This window comes from Ascidiella aspersa, chromosome 5 (assembly GCF_963924565.1).
Source record: "Ascidiella aspersa chromosome 5, kaAscAspe10.2, whole genome shotgun sequence".
Taxonomy (NCBI): Eukaryota; Metazoa; Chordata; class Ascidiacea; order Phlebobranchia; family Ascidiidae; genus Ascidiella; species Ascidiella aspersa.
Window position 1 is genome coordinate 22,568,361 of NC_139451.1, and position 22,470 is coordinate 22,590,830.

Here is a 22,470-nt window from a genome sequence, read left to right on the forward strand (position 1 = left end):
TGGACTGTGTTTTCAAAAATCTGCGGGTCTTCAAGCTGCTAGAAAACTATTCAGTTTGTTGTGCGATGGGAAGCGGATATGGAAGCATGATATTCCTAATGCTGATCTACTTAGCAGGTGAAATTAAATTGTTTTACTTTTAATTAAATCATTTGGCCATGAAGCTCTGGCGTGTGATATATTTTTTGGTAGAACTCTGTATCTCGGTTATGGGGGCCAACAAAGTTAAGCCTTAAATTCGACTGCAATTCAACGTTAAACATCAAGAGTTTTGCGTAGAGGAGTTCTAATAATTTACTTCATTTTACTGTAAACGAAAAACCATCGTATCGAAATGAAGTGACGTGTAAACACTCTACTCTTATCGTGCTATATAATATGGCCGAATGAAAAAATGCAATTGTCAAACAACCGACAATGATATTTACATTATATATAATATATCTCAAGTAAAAAGTATTACCTATAGTAGCTAAATCAAGTTCACCAACAATAAAATTTTATTTGTAGGCTATATGTAAATTAAAAAAATATGGCAAACAGTTAAATGTTGATAGGTTAGTTGGGTGTTTTTAACTATACTCATTGGATTTATAATATTTCCAAACCATTTAAATTTGAACTTAAACGGCTGACCGTTTATTGAGAAAATTTAAGATGCGCTTAACCGTATATTGGGTTAGTTTATATAGACAAACAGCAACACACTGTTTAGAGCAGGGGTTCTTAAACGGGGGTCCATGGACCCCTTGGAGACTTCATTTAACTTTCACATTTCTTTGACCGGAAATAGCAGAGTTCTGAAGTATGATTGTATTGTGACGTAAATTTATGACGTCATCTTTAAAACCTATTGCCGATACTGGTCCATGCGAAACCAAAAATTTCTTTAGGGATCCGCGGTAAAAAAAAGTTAAGAACCCCTGGTTTAGCGAGTGTGTCAAATAATGAATACTGCAAAAAAATATATACAGGTAGAACTGAGGGTCAGCAGCAAGTTGAATGCGGTGGCCCACTGAACAAGCTTCAAGGTTACATAGTGTCGCCTTTGTACCCGCAACAGCCATACCCCCACAATGTCGAGTGCGTATGGAACATGCCGTTTTCGCCGAGAGATCACGTCTCCGTAAGTTTACCATGAGACGTATCTTCAGTTATTTTTATAGCGATTTTGGAATTATCAGCTATTTGGGTCAAACTGGCCTAATGGGTAGCATTCAGTCTGAGTAACTATAGTAGGCAATAATAAAAGCATGAGTGCCGGTTGGATACCGAGTATAGTACCTTGTAAATTTTTCAAAGTAGATATATCTTTAAGTGTAATAACATAAAAAAACAAGTTCAAGAACAGGTAGTATAAGGCAACACAAACAATATATAGAAGCAGCTAACAAGACAAACCCTGCTGTTAACACTTTATAAACCGTAGGGTCGAGTGAGATAAATCTAAGTGTCAGTTATTTGGTGCGATTACTGCTAGTTAACATTTAACCTTTGCATATTATTCAAATATTTCACGCTCCTTTAAGTGCGATATTAAATTAAATATTGCTGTGGCTGTATGCTGTTTGCTTTTTAAAAGTCAGCAAAACACTTTTTTATCAATGAAATACTATAAAGAGATAATGTACTGCAGAAAATAAAATTCTTGCATTTTATCAAATCAATATTGCTTCAAAGCAAAAAAATATTTTATTAATGTAAACAAGCTAAAAGCTCTGTGCTTTATCCGTAGTGAAGGAGAAGGCAACGTCCTGGAGCTGTAGTAACTTATATCACGGCCCTTTAACTTTTTGCAGTTAAACGCCTTGAACAATTTAATAACCACAAAGAACAAATGAGAAAAACATCTAATAATGAAAGAAGTTATATTGGATTTTTAAAAAAAGTGCGGTTTTATATAGGCCAGGATGCCGCGACTTCCTGATTGATAGCCATTGAAAAGCAACAACATTGGTGAAGATAATTAGACAATATATATAGTCTGCACTAACTACAAAAAAATGTAGCCTGCATTATTACAACAATCATAGCATCACCCGTTCTTGCATATAGCCTACATCAGGGTGGTCCAAACCCAGGAGCACTGTTGAATTATGGCAATACGTAGGCTCCCGTTGACTGTTTAGTCAAAGAAATCTAAGTGACAAATGAACAGTAAGAATACTGCAATTTTTTGGTCATGATTACATTTTTCCAGTAATACCATGAAATAGACCAGATTCCTATCGCCCACCAAATTCGCAGCAGGGAGTAGCAAGGACGCCTAATTTTGGTATGTGTTATAACTAATGACCGGTTTGAGCCGCAGTGCGTCTTATACGAACTTTTCTAAAAATGTGGTTTTCAATGTGACTTTAGCCTAACGCGCTGACCCATTCCAAGATCAAATTTGAGCTAAATTAATAATTTTTTTGTTTCCGTGAACATTCTACGCTTATAAAATGCTGTCTTCTAACTGAAAAGTTTTGTCCAATACGTAAAATTTTTGCGCGCACCATTTTCCACAGTCTCATAACCTACGATTTCATTGCGCACAAGTTCGACGATAGTATTAAGTTTGTGAAACTTGTATGTCTTGGACGATTATTTGTGACGTCGATTTTTAAACATTTCAGGCCCTCGTACGGATGTAACCTCATGTTTGTGGCCCGCAAAAAATATGCAAGAAATATTGTGGCTCGCGATGCTGTAAGCCTTGGACCACCCTGGCCTACATTAATCAAGCTGCCATGTGTTTATCACGTGTCCATATGGCAGTGGTTTTCAACCGGAGTGCCATTTCTAATGCTCAAGGGTGCCGAAAGTTATTTGAAGATCTTAAAGAATCTGATTTTTGCTTAACTCTTATAACTCTTTGTGTAAGATTAGAGTGGAAACTCATGTGAATAAAACTCCCATTATAACTTCCTTACGTTGTGTACAGTTGATGTGTGTTGTTCCACTTCCGTTTATTGTGACATTCTAGTGAACTACCTACAGAAAAATATTTTAGGGGTGCCGCAATCTATTTATTATTTCTGAGGGAGGGGTGCCGCTAGCCATAAAGGGATGAGAAACACTGGCATGTGGGAACAAAATGCAGATCCCAATAGGAGTCCACACCATATGCGGCAGCTGAACAAACATTCTTCTTTATTTTAGTTCACGGTGCGAGCCATAAACATGGAGAACGGCGGTTCCTGTCTCAAGGATTCCATCACATTTGGTTTCTACGGAAAGGAGCCTATTAAAATCTGCGGACGTGCAGCGCCGCGTCGACCTGTCTCCGGGGCCGCCCCCGTCAAAATCACTTTCGTCAGCGACGAGGGTAACGCGAACAACGAAAAGCTGCGAGGATTCTACATTACTTATCAAGGTAGATTCATTTTAGTTGTTAGCTTGATGACTCAGAGATAAATGCGAAGCTTTTTGGACTGCTGTGGAATACCGGTACCATCAAAGCCTGTCATTTTATAAGATTAAAAAATTCCATGTAGATTGTGACCATCCTGGGTGATTTTATAAGAGTTTCACATTTTTTGAGTCTCTTCAATCGTCGATTTAGCATACAGGCTAACCGTACAGTGAACAACATGCCAATCTTGGAGCATACAAATCTTTGCCATCCTCATTCTTATAAGAACAAATAAAAAAAAATCTTTAAGTATATACTTTACGGTCACGATTAAACACCAGCAACTATAAATCAAAAGATTTAATATATGAAAAGCAAAAAAATGCTCCATCACTTTTGTGTAACAAGGGGTTCCAAACAGGGTTAGATGTACTGTTTGGGATGAACTTGGTTTTAAAAAGCTAGCGGAACGGACAACTTGAAGACGAAAAATGTTGAGATAGATTGTTTGAAGAAATGTGTGTTTTAGTAACACAGAGGGTGCTACAACCGTTCAGCCCGTGTGCATCGAATCCGTGCCAGAACGGGGGTGCTTGCTCCCCTGCCCGCTACGACTACGTGTGCAAGTGCCCCGAGGGATTTCAAGGAAAGAACTGCGAAGAAGTGGTGGAGTCCAGTAAGTGTATATGAGACTAGTTTGTGTGTGTGACGTTAGACCAGCGGCCGAGAACCTATGGCTCGCGAGCCAAATATGGCTCTTTTGATGACACCATATGGCTCGATGGTGAGGAAATTTTGCCCGCACTAAATCATAATTATCATTCTAGCCTGATGTGAATAAAACTGCACGCGGCCATGGCCCCTTTTCAAACTGCATTTTTCTTTTTTTTTAAACAAGACGAGTAGAAATTTTTTCAGCGCTTTGCGCGAATCCTATCTGTCTTTTGGTAGCTTTTAGTCCGTTTAACGGAATCTCTTATTGTTCCAAAGGTTATGTTAGTAACGCGGCATTCTGTAATTAAAGTTTTTTAAACTTAGAATTCTTTTTCGCGCTTCATATGCCCTTTTTTTTTAAATAAGAACAGAACAACAACCAGCACTATTTAAAGCACTATTTTGTTTCAAGATAAAAACTATATGTTGAAATATGCTAGACGACTCCCAACGAAATACAACCAGAAGTATTCCGTTTTTATGGTTTTATTCAAGAAAAAAAGGTTACCGACCCCTGCGTTAGACTTTAAACGTATATTTATATAAGGCGTTTGGTTTGATCATATATGCACTACATCTTTCCACACATGGTCAGTTCACAAGTTTTGCGCAACCCGCTGACGCCTTTTTGTTTCAGCGCAAAATATGTCTGAAATCCAATTCTCAGTTTCTAAATAAATTCGCGGTCGTGCCGCTTGCTACTAAAACAAGGTATAGGTTTTTGAGAAACCTAATCTATCAAGATGAGTTCGTAAGTGTTTAAATAGTTAAGCTGTCCACTAATCTGCTGTAAGGCTACACATCCCACAATGATTTAACTTGTCGGTTAGGTTTGTACTTAACTGTTTTTACAAAGCACGATCCCAAAACTATATACTGAGATACATATAGTGTTTCCTAACTTGGTAAAGGCTGCCTTAACTGATATTGCGTTGACTTCAAAGGTGCCCAGGACTATTGCGACCCTAATCCCTGCGTAAACGAAGGGACATGTACGGACACCGGAAGTGGTTTCACCTGTTCATGTGCACCAGGCTGGACGGCAGAAACTTGCAATACAGGTAAGTGTCTTTTTTAACAATCAACGCTAATATATGGATGCCATCTATATATAATATAATATCGTTTGTAAGGTTTTTGCAAGACGTTTGTACTTTTTGGGGCTGTATTTCACCAGGTACTTTCAATTTTCCACAATTACAAATAGTCTCGATTTAGAAACCAACTAACTAGCTTGATAACCTGAAAGGCATTGTATAGTAGGCTACTCAAATAGTTTATACGAAACTTTGAAGTCTAAGTATGTTTATTGGTAAGGATAAATTTTTTAACTCAATTTTTATATTTTAACACAATAGACAGGATATTAAACCAATTTTGTTTTCAAATATGCTGCACCTAAAATGTTGACCTGTTTGTATACCAATTTTCATTTTTTAAGGTAGGATATAGTTTTTTAATGGTCCCGTTAATAAACAACAGTTTATTTTCATTTTTTGGCGGATATAAGTTTTTTTAAGGTCGCTTGTATACAATTTTGTTTGTGGGCAGAAAATGATATATGTGATGTATTATACTAATAGTAGCCTATAGTAGGCCTGCATGCTAAAAGTAATGCTGTTTTCATTAGTTATCAACTATACAAAACCTTCGAATATAGAGGTTGGCGTATGTCAATATTTGGACGAGATACATCTCTACTATATACTTATGTTGACGCGATATATAAAATATTGCAGAGAAATGTTTGTCTAATTTTTTGAGTTTACAACAATTGTAATTTTGCAGACATCGATGAATGCGCGTCTGATCCATGCCAAAACGGTGCTACTTGCGAGAACGGGGCAAACGCTTTCACGTGTTCTTGTGCCGGGGGATACACAGGAGACACTTGTGAAGCAGGTAGATTACCACAGAACCAATAAAACTACTTCAGTCAATTAGTATACGACTTGGTAAAAACATAGGCATTTTGCCTTGTTATCATCTCCAAGGCTGGCACTTTATAAAATTATCTTGTTTGGTGTCACGAAATGGAATTTAAGCAGACAGAACCTTCAGTGTGTTTTTCCGTAAGCTATACTTAAATATTATAATTTCCGCTATCGTAAATGGCAACTGAATCGAGTTCTGGCTGGACATGGGTTCACAACGTTTTACAACTCCAAACCAGGTTGTAGTTGGGAATCGGGACTCGAGTAAGACCACGTAAGACTATAGCGAAGTCTCGAGTCCGACGTGCGCATGGGCAGTACCAAATTTCGAAACCGATAAGGCGTCAAACTGTAATAGTGTGGTGGCATTGCTGGAATATTTTTCAACCATGTATTGTGGGTAGATGAGGCTATATGACACCCATATGAGTAGATGGCTAAATATCCACCTAAATTTAATTACGTAAATGGGTGAAATACAGAGTTTAAGAGTCGGAGCCGGACTCGGGATTTGACGAAACCGACCATTTGGCTGGAGTCGAGTTAGACTCTGTTTTTTCGGCCGAGGTCGGACTCGCAAAATTAGAATATAGTGAAAAAAAGTTTCGGCTTCGGTGTACTGTATAGTGTATAGGCATTATTTCCTAATTGTGTTTATCGTTGTTTTGCGTATTTCGATAGTAAGTGTTCGAAAAACATTTAAACCTTTTTAGTGTTTTCGCAACAACAAAAAGGCTATACTATACAAAGCTTGTCCATAAACGGCGATAAACAAAAAACACATAGAACTATAGAACTGTGTCTTAGACAAAAAAGTGGCAAGCGTTCGCTCGAAATCACGTGAAAGATGGACATCATGTTACTATAGGCCTACTAACCAGCAAAGGGTAACTGACGACAACACGTTCTGTAATTATTCCTCTCAGACATAGACGAATGCGAATCCAACCCGTGTTTAAACGAGGGAGAATGTACCAACGATGTGAACAAGTTTTCTTGCACTTGCAAAGACGGGTGGACGGGAGAGACGTGCAACGAAGGTAACAGCCTTAAGTTACATCTGTATAACATAAATTGGCCTTAATTGTAAAATAGTGTTGTTTCGGCAAATATTTTTACCTGAATGTACCGACGCTTCACGAGGGCCATGATATTGCAACTAGGCGAAAAATATATATAGAAGTCAGCAATATATAGCAGTTATTTGTTGTTTGACTGCTATATGTATTTTTCGCCAAGTTGCAAGATGAAACAAACCTTGCGTGTACAATTGATTCAAAGCCTGGCAGCAACATTATATTCATAAATTGGCCGGGCGTGACTTAACGCAGCTGTTAACCAATTTGTACAACAGGAGCAGTCCTTGAAACGTTGTTTGTGAGTTATTTTAATGAAAGGGATTAAGTGGCAACAAGGACACTTTTAACGCTACCAACCTGTGTAGTCGCCTGTAAGTTGTAACTAATGATTAAAAATGTGAATAGGAATCTATATTAAAAATATTTTCTTAAAGATTTGTTGTTATTATGCTTTGTACATGGCAACGTTTAATTAGTTTACTTATATTTATGAGCAAAACGGCATCTTGCTTGTATTTTATAAACGTTTGCCCCGATTGGTTCATTCAAGCTGCTTGTAATATTCCAGCAAAGTTTTTTTTTTAAGTTTTAGTACATTTTTTTCGGATCAGCAGTTTAGCAATGTTTCGTTAACCTTGCTAAACGAACTCCAAAAGTGTCCAGATTTTTGTGTTGTTTGCGTTTGACACGAGGCACATGTGGCCGTTATGCGACAAAAGGTATCGACGAATGTGTCTCCGAGCCTTGTCTGAACGGAGGCGCTTGCACCGACGGGGATAACATGTTTACCTGCGCTTGTTTGGAAGGCTGGATCGGCGACACTTGCGAAACCAGTAAGAAGTCGCTCGCTAGCTTGCTTGCTTGACTACCTGATCGACTGCAATATGTACAACCGCTGCTTTGGTTAATAGTTTATGACAACTCAGCAACAGGCTAATATATAGGCTATAAGAAGGCGATTCGGGCGTTTTTTAGCAAGACCGACATGCTTTTTGAAACAGCATTTTTTTACATTTTGTACACAAATTTCAAATAAACAACTCTAGTTAGGCTTAAGCCAGCATAAAGGAACCTTTTGTAATTTTTTTTTAAATTTTTTGCACTGGCAAAATAAAGGAAGAAACTAAAGATATGATGTAGGTTAAATAAAAAGCACATAAAGATGTTATGCAGGTTGCGAACAACCTTTGGTATTCGGTCCTAGTCTGACACAACGTTTTATTTTTGCTAAAAAATATTCATTATTAAATATTGCCCTATATGGGGTTGACGTTCATGTTTAATACAAAATGTCTTTTACGATATAAAAAAATCAATTATATTTTTTTATATGATTTTTATGAAAAATTATGTTGGGTTTGCGAATCACTATACGGGGCCATAAAAATTCCAGACCATGCCATCAGCACATTTAACAACCTCAACAAAGTCAACAGCTTATTTAAACCAAAATAAAACTTCCGTGATTGTAGAAGAAGAAGTAAACGAATGTGAATCGGATCCGTGTCAAAACGGAGGCACATGCGAGGACGGAGACGGGGCGTTTACGTGCGTTTGCACGCCGGAATGGACGGGCGATACGTGCGAAGAGGGTAACTATGCGCATTCACAGAGGCTTGCAGCATTATGACGTCACATTGTGTTACATCATTCACATGTTCAGTAATTAGCTTTATGCTTGCAAAGCTGACTAAGAATAGTAAGCCTAATAGGTTCTACTTGCATGTGTTTTGTTGCTGCTTCTTCTGGCTTTGCATGCTGTTTGAATGCATTTTTCGCTGAATTCGCTTTTATATATTAAATATAAGCTGAAGGCAAGCATGATTTGTAGATAAAGTAAGGCGTTAACAATTTAACATCGCTACCAGCTTGCTATTAGATTCTGCTTATTCAATAAAGCTGGTCGTGTTATTATCAAAATCTGACTTGGAATTTAAAATTGTAAAGTTCGATAAAATATATTACACCAGTTGTCAAGTGGTAGTGGGTACTCGTATGTAAGGATAAACTGAGTTTGCGGAACTTGGACTGATTGCTTCGGATGAATTTTTTTTACAAGGATTGTAAAAATGGTGGATTCTGCTAAATATCGATATGACTCCAATTTCTTCCGCGTTAAAAGATTAACCACCGTTCTAGATTATACGTATTTATTGAATAACAACCAAACGGCAATCAACTTACAGCAACAGAGTAATATCAATTTTTTGTAAACTAAAAAACAGTTATATTAAACAGGTGACTAATTTCGGTTTGTAGTCGACAACTTCAACCAACAATATTTTTTTCCTAAGGTTGTCATTGAAAATATGACAACTGGTAGACATTAAATTCTTGCATTAAGCTAAGTTCGCTCACTTTCTCAGTGAGTTTTGGAAAAGTCATCAAAACTGCACAAAATGAAAATATGAAAATGGGAATTTTGCCAGTTTTAAACAACTTATTAAAGATAGTTCACTTTCATATTACCATTTTAATTCAAATAGGGACACCCAATATACATTAAATCAAACTATATATATATTTGTTTGATAAACAAATTACCGAAAAAACACAAAAACAACCGTGCTATCGCCAGTTCTGTTGTTTGCTTTTGTAAGAAGTAGCCTAAATCGTTTTACAGCAAGGCTATAAGGCGAATGATAATTTTAGATCATTCAGCGCTGCAAATCGGTTGCTTTTAATGGTTTGTTTAATGGATTTCATCAATCGAACAGTGCTTTAGTTCAAGCTCGTGGTTTTCACACCACAACAAATTGCTTGTATTGTATTTCTAACCTTTAAGCGGCAACGGAGACATGCTTTTTTGGATGATGATGCTGCATCGTGTAGCAGCCTTCTTAAACCTTGAAGTTAAAGTACAATCAGGCTGGCTTGTAGTTAAATGTAACTTTAGAAGTTTGACGACAAGGCGGTTTCGAAAGATTTTATTGCAGAGGTGGAAATTAACGAGTGTGATTCCAACCCTTGTCAAAATGGCGGGACATGTCAGGATGGAGAGAAGGCCTTCACTTGCGTGTGCGCAGAACTGTGGACTGGACAGACTTGCGAAACGAGTAAGATGACACTTGCTTGCTTTCTAAAACGCTTGCCTGCTCGACAATTATTAGCAAACTGTTGGACACTTCACTCGCAAAGATACCTCTTTCTTGATATGGTAAAACAAGTTTTGTGGTAGGAGTCGACAAAAACATTCAATTCAATTGTTTGTTTTTTATTCAATTTATTGTAACAAATCAGAGAAAGAGAAAAGGTGTGCAATGGTGCGACCTTTGTACTGAACTACGCACTGTTGAATGTTTAAAATTAACTTAAAAACCTTGATCCCAAAATATCTACAATGTACATAACACAGCATTGCAAACTCAAAAATGTAATTTTTAGCGCTGTGTGTTGCTTCACGTATTTTGTTATTGAAGATATTTTCGAGCAATTGCTCACCAGTAATCAAATGAATTTAGACTTATAGTGCTTTGCCGGATTTTTTTTTCAAAAAGCTTTAGATATTGCTTGTTTAAGTGATGGAAAAATCTGTTCAACCGTGAAAAATCAGTACAGCTATGTTACCGGGTTAAAGCCTGCCAAATACAAACATTCATTCATCTTTTACTGTGGATTGCAGAGGTTGAAATTAACGAGTGCGACTCGAACCCTTGCAAAAACGACGGCAGTTGTACGGACGGGGACAACAAGTTCACGTGTCACTGTGTGACCGGATGGACCGGGGATACGTGTGAAGAAAGTATAACATTTAACAATTCTGCTCTCATCTGCTGCGTTTAAGGGCTGTATTTGTACGTTGCATCACCATTGCTTCATATGGCAATTTCAACAAAAGGCACAGTAAATGCTTGCAAGCGCCGTTCTGCTTATACTTGATAATTCTCTATTCAATTGGAAATAACAACGAATGCAATAAAAAATGCTTGCAAGTATCTTTAACGCCGTTTTGCTTATACTTGATGATTTTCCATGCAAGCTGGACTGTAAGCCCCCAGGAAAGTTTGCAATAAAACTTTAGCTAACATACATGCTCATAGCGAATTGCTTTTAGGGTGTAAGCTTGTGAAGTTTAGGCTTTCCGGAAAACTTGCATTACTCACCGCTGAAACACTAAGCAGAGCTTATCGGAGCACAACGCATTCACCAATTTTACTTTGGCAGGTATATTTTCTGATTCAGTGCTTTTTAATCTAGATGCCGCAACATGACAGTGCAATTTTACTGTACACGCAGCTATATACTCTTTGGTCGCTTTAACAACTTGGCTTAGCGTTTGGTAAACGAAACAGTCGTACAACCGTAGCGGCTGTTAGTCGTTTCAAGGCTTGCATTTCGTAGTTTGCAAAACTCGTCTGTTTCTATTCTATGAGTCAAACTTTCAGATGGCAGTCGCAGAAAAGCATTAAATTTGGTTTGATGTTTCATCTGACACGTTGCTTGCTTATCTGTCTCCAAGCTAGAGTGCGTAGATGAAAAGCTGAATCACTGTTTTACGTAAATACAGCTTTAAATATATCGTTAATACATGAGTCGACACAATGTATCCCGGTGTAATAAATACATGCATAGAGGTGGACAGCTGCCTGTCTGAGCCGTGCAAGAACGGCGGAACCTGTTCCAGCACCGCGGACGGTAGCTTTTCGTGCAAGTGCGCCAGCGGCTGGGCAGGAATCACTTGTCTAGTGGAGGAAGGTAACATTTCTTTCGCGAAAAATACACGTCTATTGTTTAAATCAGGGTATTTCTTAAGCTGTAAGTATATAAATAATTCAATAATACACCGAAAGCCATCAAAGACTCACTGATTCTGTCGATCAATGATACAAGCAGGGCAGGCTACAAAAACAACAATAACCTGCAGCGAGGTTCGAACTGTGATCTAGCCCTTCTAAAGTTGCTTTTTGACCAAATAGCACGGCTTACGTATCATTAGTATTACCCCAATAGGGCTGATTTGGTATTTTTTGTCGCGCACTACCTGTTGTTTTTAACTGTCATTCAATTTCATACCGCGAAAAAATAAACCAATTTGATTCAGTTTATTAAAGTTATTAAATTATAAACATGAAACCTCTTTCCAACCGCTATAGCCAGTCGCAAATTAATATTACACGCTTAGTGTTCCGAAACTCAACAAACATTGCATACCCAACAGCTACTGACTTACCACCAGTGGTGAGCGTATGACAGGATGAGAACCACTATTTTTCGTTTGTAAAACCTGCAATGATAAAAGTAATTCCGCGCAGAGGTCGAGGACTACTGCTCACCCAACCCGTGCAGAAATGGTGGGATTTGCAGCAACAAGGACGACGACTTCGAGTGCAAGTGCTCGGGCGGATTTCGCGGAAGAACCTGTACACAAGGTGAGTGATAATAGCGGATAAAACACGTCCGACAAAAGCACTCACCGACAGCCAAAAGGTTTTAGGCTTCTGAGCAAAGTTATGTAATCTATAGCAGTGGTTTTCAACGCATGGGTCGCGACCCAAAGTTGGGTCGCCTGAAATAGTTTTTGGGTCGTTTGTTTTTAGGCATAACATTTCTTGGACGAAAAGATTACAATAAAAAAGTTTTAAAACATGAAGAGATCTCAAAACTGGAAATTTAAATAGAAGTCACGAAGCGTTTTATGTCGAGACATCGGAAAGCTTTCTAGCATGTTCGTAGTGCAATAACATTTAACAGTTTTCCTTTTAATTATTGTTATTATAATAATATTTTTATTATTTTTATTGCTGAGTGACCTATATTTCAATTAATTATTAGGCTTACAAAAAATGGCAAAAGATCATACAATAAAAATGGTAGTTAAAGCCGACATGCGGCTATGCCCAAAAACTCATTGACAGCAAGCGAGCACAGCTATCTCATTAGTGATTTATTAAATATATTATTTTCGAAAAAATTTACTGCTTTTCTAGTGCAGTTTGTTTGTAACGCAATCTTGTAATGCTTTTAAAATGTTACGAAAATTTGCTTGGGTCGCAAGATTTTGCCGAACGGAAGTTTTCTTATAAAATGGGTCGCCTTAAAAACGTGTTGGGAACCACTGATCTATAGGATATAACACCAATGGTTTTCCAGCCGTTTGTAGACCCTTTAAAAAACAGGCTTACGGAACCTCATTTTAACACAAGGGACCCTCACAAATAATTTTGCAAAACTAGGCTTTATTGATAAATACTCGAGAAAAGTGGAATAATGTGGTTGAACGGCCTAAACATAAATGTTATATATCCAAAAAAAATTGTTTCGCATAAAAAAAATTTGTCAATTCTTAATGCATTCGCACAGATCTCTCGGGGGTCCGTGGACCTTGGTTGGGAGCCACTGATATAAACGAGCCTTTATTTTGCAATTATGTGTTATCCGCTTCCATTGAATGTACGTAAACGTCTTATTGCCTACCTGAATGTTATACTCGTAACCAGCCGCATTTCGTGTTGTCGTGTTTAGTGATCCATTAGCTGTAATAATTTACATGGATGCCAATCCTTGATGAAGCTAGATTCAGATTACCACTTTAAAATGTCTCATAGAAAATCAAATCTTAAAAGTAAAAAAGTCTTTAAACCAAGTCAAGACTCGATAATACAACATAGGTTTTTTATGTCTCACTCGAATTTGTTTGACTTTATAACACTGAGGACTTTATAACACTGAGACCAATAACTCTCTTGCTCTAAAAAATACCGATAAGTATTAAACGAGCCAGAAAGCAGAGCCCCTAAAATAGGCGCGCATTGCAGATGTGGACGAGTGTACTTCCAACCCGTGCCTAAATGGCGGGGAATGTCAAAACAAGATCAACTCGTACCAGTGCCGATGCAAAGATGGCTTTGAAGGCTCCCGCTGTGAGAATGCGGTTCAAAAAGAAGAAGGTAAAAGTGTTTATTTGGGGTTTGGTTTAATATTTGTAAGTGAGGCGCCAGACGTAAAATCCATTCCCAGTTGTAAACCCTCTGTCAACAAACTTAAATAAGACAGCAGAAACTCAACTTAAAACAACATTTAGTCAAAGCTTCCGGAAGGAGGTTATTTTCGTTTACGCCATTTGTTGTAAAATGACCAACTTTGTTACAGTTAAGCTATGTCCGGAATATATAGTTGGCAACTGTTACCAGTAAAGCAGATATATAGATGTTTACCTTGCGAAGACATTTTAAATATTGAAGCCTAAATTAAATTATGCATTAGTTGAAAACGCCAAAAATATTATTGTTTTCAAAAGTCGTTTTTTTCTATATGTGTTGGACACGGACAAAACGCCTCAAAAAATAATAAGTTTTAAAGAGCCAACGATATTGTATTTTCAAAAATTCGTTTTTTCGATGTTACGTTGGACAAGAACATATGAATTAAATATATGTAAACACGGAGACTTCGCGCACAAAATTTATCAGTTTGAAAAACCAACAATATTGTTTTTCCACACGCGTTGGACTCGAAAATCACATTAATTATACGTAAACACACGGACAAGTCGGCCCCAACTTTTAACAATGAATTGTTTCTGACAGAAGTGGCGTCGGATCCGGACGATATATGTAACCCCAATCCTTGCCACAACGAAGGAGAGTGCCTAGACCTTGGAGACGGGATACCATTTTGCTTGTGTCACGATGGATTCGAGGGCGATCTATGCGAAGAAGGTTTTGCGTCTGCCGCGAACAGTAAAATGAAGGTGGCGTGGTCGGCAAAATGCGTCACCATTTTGCTGTGGTTAGAACTGGCGGTGTGTCATTCAAAGGCAAGCATTCTTTGCTGGATATACGAGAACCTCTATACATTTTGTTGTTGCCCTCCGAAAGTAGCGGCAAATTTGTGCGAAGTCTGTTGTTAATCTTTCACAAATATTTCTACGCGTTCAAGTTAATTTCTTAGTAATCTTTAATTATATATTTTATATAATTATATATATTTCAGTGTTGCTTCAATGACTATAAATCTATTAATCGCTGTGAGAATGTCTAAACATTTCTTCTGTTAACGACGAAATATGTTTGAACTTTTGGTAAAGTTTATTTTGCGACATTTAGTCAATAGATATTAGTTTTTTAGTAATTTCTATTTTTATGTAGGATTTTGTTGATTTTACAATTGTTATCATTTTATCGTAAACGTTCCATTGATTTTGTCAAAAAATATGTTGTTAATCGGATGATTAGGGTTTGACCGTAAACTATTCAAAAATGGTTTATGATTAGTTTATAGATTCATGATTAACAATATACAATAGAATATTCATTTTATGCATGTGATTCAACTCATACTTTAGAACTTGTTGAACTTTGTAGCACAATTTGTGAGTACGCAAATTGCCTTAATGGTTTATGACATTTTCGATCATTTGCATGCTTGATATTATATATGCATGATGACATAAAGTAGAATACGACAACAGATTCTATGTTCGTGATTTAGGTCGTATTTATTGTTTTATTTATGTGATTTTAATCCTATATTAATTTACCAAGTTACAAATACCATGTACCAAAAGTGGGTAGAATTTGTTCCCAACATTATACAGTCGAGACTTTGTCAAAAAATCCAACAACCGTGATCAGTTATTATAAGCGACAATGTCATAGTCCGAAGTTATAGGCCAGGGGTCGGCAACCTACGGCCCGCGAGCCGGATCTGGCCCCCGCCGCTTCTTTGACAAATTAGACACGTCCATTTCACATACTTTTTTACTATTTTAACTACGTAAGTGCGAAAAATTTTCATCATCATTCTACTTCTACGTAAGCGCGAATCATCACTCTACGTCCAGTTTGTTTACCGTCTTGTCAACTAGATCAGCGCTTCTTAATCGTTGCGAAGTGGAAGGCCGCCAAGTACGTCACGGAAAACGTATTCAAAATGTTGGACATATATTTTTTAACATTTTTTGTATTTACGGCAATGTAATAAAACTTGCAAGAAATTTAAAAGAAATGCCGGTATACCTAAAAAAATCGCGCTCGCTTCGCTAGCCGCACATGTGCCTTGACTTAAAAAGCTTAACAAACACTGAGCTAGATTAACTTTAAATGTTATCGCGTTCCCTCAAAGCATTTTATTACACTTTTCATTATATGTATGGATGGCGACAATTTTATACCAAATAAACGCTTTTTTTCGCACTTTGCGCCAATACTTGCTGACTCCTTTAATGTAATTAAACACGTTTTTAATTGCAAAAACGATCCGAGTCCCGCCTGATTCACAGTTGTTCTAACATGAAAATAACATAATTCTTAATCATTCTCTGCGGCCGCAGATATCTTTCTGAGTTTGGTTTTGGCCCACGACTAGAAAAAGGTTGCCGACCCCTGTTATAGGCGAACGCTTTTCTAGGGGAGAGCGAGTGCATTCCAAGCCCGTGCGAAAACGGCGGTTCGTGCATTCTGTGGGGAGAGTCGTTCACTTGCACCTGCGCAAGCGGATTCGAGGGCGACACTTGCTCCGTAGGTAAGTTGAGACTCGTTTCCAGTCAATTACATCGTTTTTGAGACGTACAACATACTTTTTTCATCGCAAACCGAGTCGTTGCTACATATTGTTTTGAATGATAGGTATATGAGCTAAATCCTATAAATAAAGTTTTATATATCTTCGCCATCAAGCTTCTATAAGTGGACGAACATGCATTACCGTATTACAAGAGGCTCAATCTACAAACCATAAAAGTAACTGGGTCGGGCAATGCTTTATATTTCACTATAAGGTTCGAATGCGTGTCTTATCTGACTGTAGGTAAACTACCGGGTGAATATTTGCAATTGCGGTGCAGTGACGTATTTCCTATTGAACAGGCTCTTTACCCGGACACCAAGGTAGTTCAAAAGGACATATAATCACTAACGGGTGCGATCCGGTAAAAATAACATGAAGGCACCTTATGAGGCTATTTACCCGGCAACCAAAGTAATTTAAGTCGATTTCCGAAAAAAAAATCTTTAAAATTGTGAAAAACTCGAAAATTTTAATCTTATACCATCAACACCGAAACCCTATTCCTAAAACAAACTGATAAATATTCACGTATTGGTTCAAGCGTAAAAGAGCGATCCGGTCAAATATCCCCTTCCTTTTCTATTACATCAAATATATTACGCAACTTCAGACATCGATGAATGTAAGACGACGAAGAACCCGTGCGAAGGAGACTTAGTGTGCGTGGACAAGGTCAACGGGTTTATCTGCCGTCAAGAATGTGATCCCGGGTACACGGGCGAACGCTGTGATGTCGGTAAGTCGCGCTCCAGAGTTTCACAGAGAATAAATTCTTAAACCATTCAGGTATACGTATAGGTTTAACAAAGGTTTCCTCTTGTCTATTTTGTTTGTTTTACACGAGTTGATATAATCTAAATCAGTGTTTCCCAACCTTTTTCACACTAGCGCACATTTGGGCTTCGTATTATTTTTATATCGCCCCCATTTACATACAACAATCATTCCGGTAAGGTTTTCAAAATGGCTGATGATTCTACATAGTTTTATGCATACTACAACATAACACTGCACTGCATCTTGCGGAAAATTTAACTTGATAATGCAACCCAGTTTTATCGGTAGCTAACTATAAAAGATTACTTCCTAATATACATGCATTATTTTCCAAGGTTTTATGTGGTATTAGCACAAAAAAATCAACTTTCTGCACCAGTCTAAGGCTTTAAATAAACAAACATTTTCAACAAACAGCCGCGTATAAAACGGTGAAACGCAACAACAACCTTACATAAGAAAGCCAAATATTACGTAAACAATTGTCGGAAAACTACTACAAGTTCGCAGTACGGAAGTTGCCATTTAAAAGGTTAAATGTTACATAGTACAAATGCTGTTTGTTGCTATTTTTGTGTGAACATAAAATTTTGGCAGAATGTACTTTTACTTAGCGCCCCCTTATGTGCGTTCAGCGCCCCCCCTTAAATGACAAAAATACTCAAAACGCCCCCTTGTAACCCGCCAACGCCCACAAGGGGGCGGTACCGCTCTCGTTGGGAACCCCTGATATAAATGAACATAGCCTACCATCTGGCACCAATGTTTGGGGGATATTTTTTAGACATTATGTACCAAAGATGCGTCATAACCTGACGTCGCATTACATTCAAACGTGACGTCAAAAAGATGTAATCTTAAAAACTCCAAACGGTTCGTTTATTAAAGTTTCATATCGTGTGCTACTAAAAAGGTGTGCTACTTTTAATGCAAAAGCTAAATAACAAGGTGTTATGGACCAAAACTACATGGCGTTAGTCAGTGCTAAGAACTTTGGTTTATAAAACATGAACTATTTAATGTTGTGCATGACACAGCTTTAAAAATATAGACGTAAACTGACAAGAACGAAAGAACCCAAGCTTTTTAACCTATGTTTAGATTGGTAAAATTGTGCCAAACTTCGCAGTTTATTATCGTAACGGTAGCAATCAGTGCGTGGGTTATATGTTTACAGAAATAGACGAGTGTGAGAGCGATCCTTGTCAAAACGGAGGGACGTGCAACGATAAACTGAACGAGTACGTCTGTGTATGCCTATCAAGCTACAACGGAACCAACTGTGGTAAGAATAAAATTTAAAAATAAAAGCTATCTAAAAGTAAATAAAACCTATAGTCGTCCAAATGATCATTTTTTTGCTTCTCCTTTGCTTTTGTGTGTAATTTTTTTCTAGGCCAAATACGTACAGTTTGTTGCAACTGGCACATTTTTATTTTTTATTTTTCACCATATTTGCGGTTTATTAAGCTCTAAAAATACCGTTAAGAACGTGTATAATATAAGTTTAATAATAAAGTATTAAAGGATTTTGTAATATAAAAATGTTTTATATAAGTAAGTTTCTTAGTTTTTGTGATGGGAAAAATTAAAATAACTCGGTAATTTTACACACCCTTTCTTATCTTAACACTAAATGTACATTGTACTGTACGGCTCGAACACATTTGTAAAATTGAAGACCATGTAAAGGTTTGTAGTTTATTCGTTTAATTGTGAAATTATGATGGTTATGCAGCAGCAGCATAAACCATTGATTATGCACCATGTGAAGCCTATTACAACCACAGCAGTACAACGGGTAAAGTATGCGTGAGCGGGAAAATAACCATTTGAGTACCGGTACTAATAATATGTAATATTTCAATACAAAAGTGCCTGGCCTTAATGGCACATTTGGTAAATCAACAAATTAGTTACACATTAAAAGTATACGCGCAATTTGGCAATGGCGGTTAAACATCCGTAAGGTTTCTATGGGTATTTGTGGAGCCTATTTGTGTTTCACTTGTAACAGTTACAGTCCAACACGTGATGGCCCCATTTGAGTATAATACATTTATGTATTACATCTATATAAACTGGGTTATTAAGTTTTCTTGCATTACTGTAAGTGCAACCAGAATCGTTTGTCTTTATGATTAACCAAAGGATGCGTTTGTCCAATTTATCGTTTTTAAGAAAAATGCTGAAAGTGAAACTAAAACGGAATTAAAGTGAGCTAAAGCCTCCATTACCGCGGGCGTGCCATTGTCGTTTTGACTCTACATAATCGGCTATATCCCAGTTGAAAAGCCAAGTTCGAACTTCACTTTGATATAATTTTTCTAGCCTCACTTGCATACAAGTTTAGTTAGTTTTTTTCCTCGTGTAAGGCTCCCAGTTTACGATATAGTGTTATTGTTGTCCACCAAGAAAATCACGTTCCTTGTGCAAGCGATCCTTGCATGAACGATGCTGATTGCGAAGAGGTGAAAAACGGCAACGCCACAAAGTACAGGTGCCTGTGCGCAATCGGGTGGAACGGACTGAATTGCGACAACAAAGTAGGTAGGTCGATCGCATTTGAAACTGTAGGTGAAAATCACGTATCGTACAACTATAAAAGAGCATAATGGTCTGAGGCTCTAGTTAGACTTGGTACGAAAATCAAAGTTAATAATTATAGAAGTATGGGCAACCTCAGAATAAATTTTTCTTGATTTTTAAGAGGTAAAAATGTTACTTTGATACGGCCCGTTTTAAAACAGTCCTATTGTCTATTTATATACATGCAAATATCTTATGTAATTAGTATTAAGTTTCACTTGGAGTTCATTTTTTAACATTTACAGGAATGAACTGTGTATAAATAAATTTACATATAAGTTTTTCAAATCGTAGATGAAATAGAAGATTTTTGTCAAGGTCCTTAAATGTGCCAAACAATAAAAATCAGAACTAATAATAATTGACCATCGTTTACCCCCTAAAATAGTCACACAGATAAAACAACTTAAAATTTAAGCACATCTTTAATAGTATGCTCCGCAAGGTCGCATTAAATTTTAGACTGAAATTAACGTTCACGTGACATATTCCAACCTTTTGATGCAGCCGAGGGTTGTCCGAATCCTCATCCAGGTGTCGGTGGGTTCGTTCCTTTTGGGGCAAGTTTGGATAGCGTTTGCGGCGAGGGCTTGATCCTGAAAGGCCCGGAGAGAATCCTTTGCCTGGACAGCGGCGAATTCGACTCGCCTGTTCCGCAGTGCATTGGTAGGGCGATATATATGATTTTGGCTTAGATTAGGGCAACATGTGGCCCTGGTCTAGAGTCCTACAATCAGCGTTGAAATAATTAGTAAAGCAACGCACAATATGGGTAAGGGTGCTGGTTAACGTTTGGGTGAGAGTGGGCCAAGTATTATCATTTATTAATATTGCTTAACCTACCCAAACACAATGCCCAACCCGCATCCTAGCACAAATAATGTTCGTTGTGGTAGGCTTCTAGAGTCTAGACTAGACCATCACCCAAAAGTGCTGCATGGCGTTCTGCGTTTTTTTACGCAAACACGTGTCGTACAGCTGCTAATTGTAACGACTCGTTCTTTTCTACATTTTTTGCTGTTATTTTATGCAGCGGCAATAGGCGATAAATTAATTTCGCTTTCTACACACGTCGTGGCTGCAATTACGTTATCCAGGATAGCCTTGGATATAATATAGTCATGCACAGCTAATTTTTAGTTTCGCTTTAATTTCTTTAACTAAAGACTAAACAAACAATAAACATAATGTTTATACCTTCCTAATAATTCTAAACTTAATACGACTAATTAATACAAAAAACTAATACAGAAATAACCAATTTACAGTTGACAAATTAAAGTTGGGAACTTGCGCTATGTACTTTTTGCTAGCAACATTTAGCGAATCTAGAAGAAAAAACAATGGCATTGTTGTGTCATCAACATAGAAATTAAATCACGTTTCTCGCTTTAACAATTTAAGTTGTAATGTGTATCTCAATGTTGACACGCTTTTATAGTGTTTTTACACTTTTTTTCAGTCTGTGTAAACTTAAAAGATATAGGATAATTCCACAGCCTTTTGTCAACAAGTAAAAGCATGGTCAAGCAGCAGATGTCGGTAACCTTTCTTAACTGTTTGTTGGCATTTTGCAGTAAACGGTACCAACTACGCTTCGGGCCACCAATCAGTCATGTCGCCCATGATGATTATCCTTACGTCAGCCGGCGGTGTCGTCGGAATCGCTGTGGTTGGCTACGTGGTATACGTCTTCTATTTGGCGTAAGTTTGGGTTTTGGTATGATATATTGCACCGGTAATAAATTAAATATACAACAGAACATTTGTATCTGACCGATAGGAATTACTGTAAACGATCGTGTTTAGATAATAATTAATCATTCCCCTTCTTTATGATTTTTTTTAATTTATTCTGTCCTACTTTGTTTTATTTATCTAATAATGTTTCTGACTAATAGGCCTACTTATACTGTTTCGTTTATTAATTATTCAGATATACTGAAGATGCCTTTGCTGGCGATATTTTAACATCCATATATTCTGCTATCATTCCCTTTATAGGTTTTAATTTTTGTGGTGCGGATATGAGGCTATAGCACATATTTAGCCAGCGTTGTTGTCATTTTGATCAGAAACTTTTTAATATATATGCAGACCGTGGAACAATCCTGCAGTACAAGCAAAGCTGGCCGAAGCAACGGTCGCTGCTAAGAGTTCCGGAAAACCATCAACCAGTAAAGCTAAAGGCAAAACAAAAACGGCCAAGTCAAGCAAGCCGAGCAAATCGAAAATCTCGGACATCACTGCGAAGCCTGAAAGTCACAAGAAAAAGTAGAAGCGCTTTTTGTGCGATCATTTGTCAAGCACGCATTTTTGACAAAATTCAACCAACCGAAAGTTGATTTTTATACCAAGGATATATGTTCAATACGTTACATCAGTATCGCACAACAGATATTTTCTAGAAATACGCGCTGCCTGGGTCTAACCCGATGCGTTGACCAGAAAAGTCACGTATTTGCTTATGAGTTACAAATTTGGCCAGTATAGTGAGTAAAAATGATTTTTGTTACCAAAATATTAGTTTAAA

At 37.4% G+C, this 22,470-nt stretch overlaps 1 protein-coding gene across 1 annotated transcript; it reads left to right on the forward strand.

Moving 5' to 3' along the window:
* Positions 1 to 65: 65 nt before the first annotated feature.
* On the forward strand, positions 66 to 22,215 carry LOC146145437 (uncharacterized). The gene is made up of 22 exons (XM_083390568.1): positions 66 to 117; positions 975 to 1,126; positions 3,145 to 3,358; positions 3,867 to 4,013; positions 4,996 to 5,112; positions 5,840 to 5,953; positions 6,912 to 7,025; positions 7,784 to 7,897; positions 8,537 to 8,656; positions 10,001 to 10,120; positions 10,687 to 10,806; positions 11,637 to 11,759; positions 12,317 to 12,433; positions 13,820 to 13,951; positions 14,594 to 14,722; positions 16,413 to 16,526; positions 17,182 to 17,307; positions 18,526 to 18,633; positions 19,764 to 19,898; positions 20,445 to 20,603; positions 21,515 to 21,641; positions 22,035 to 22,215. Exons 1-22 carry the CDS (start codon positions 66 to 68, stop codon positions 22,213 to 22,215), a joined length of 2,835 nt encoding a protein of 944 aa, XP_083246694.1.
* The last annotated feature ends 255 nt before the right edge of the window (positions 22,216 to 22,470 follow it).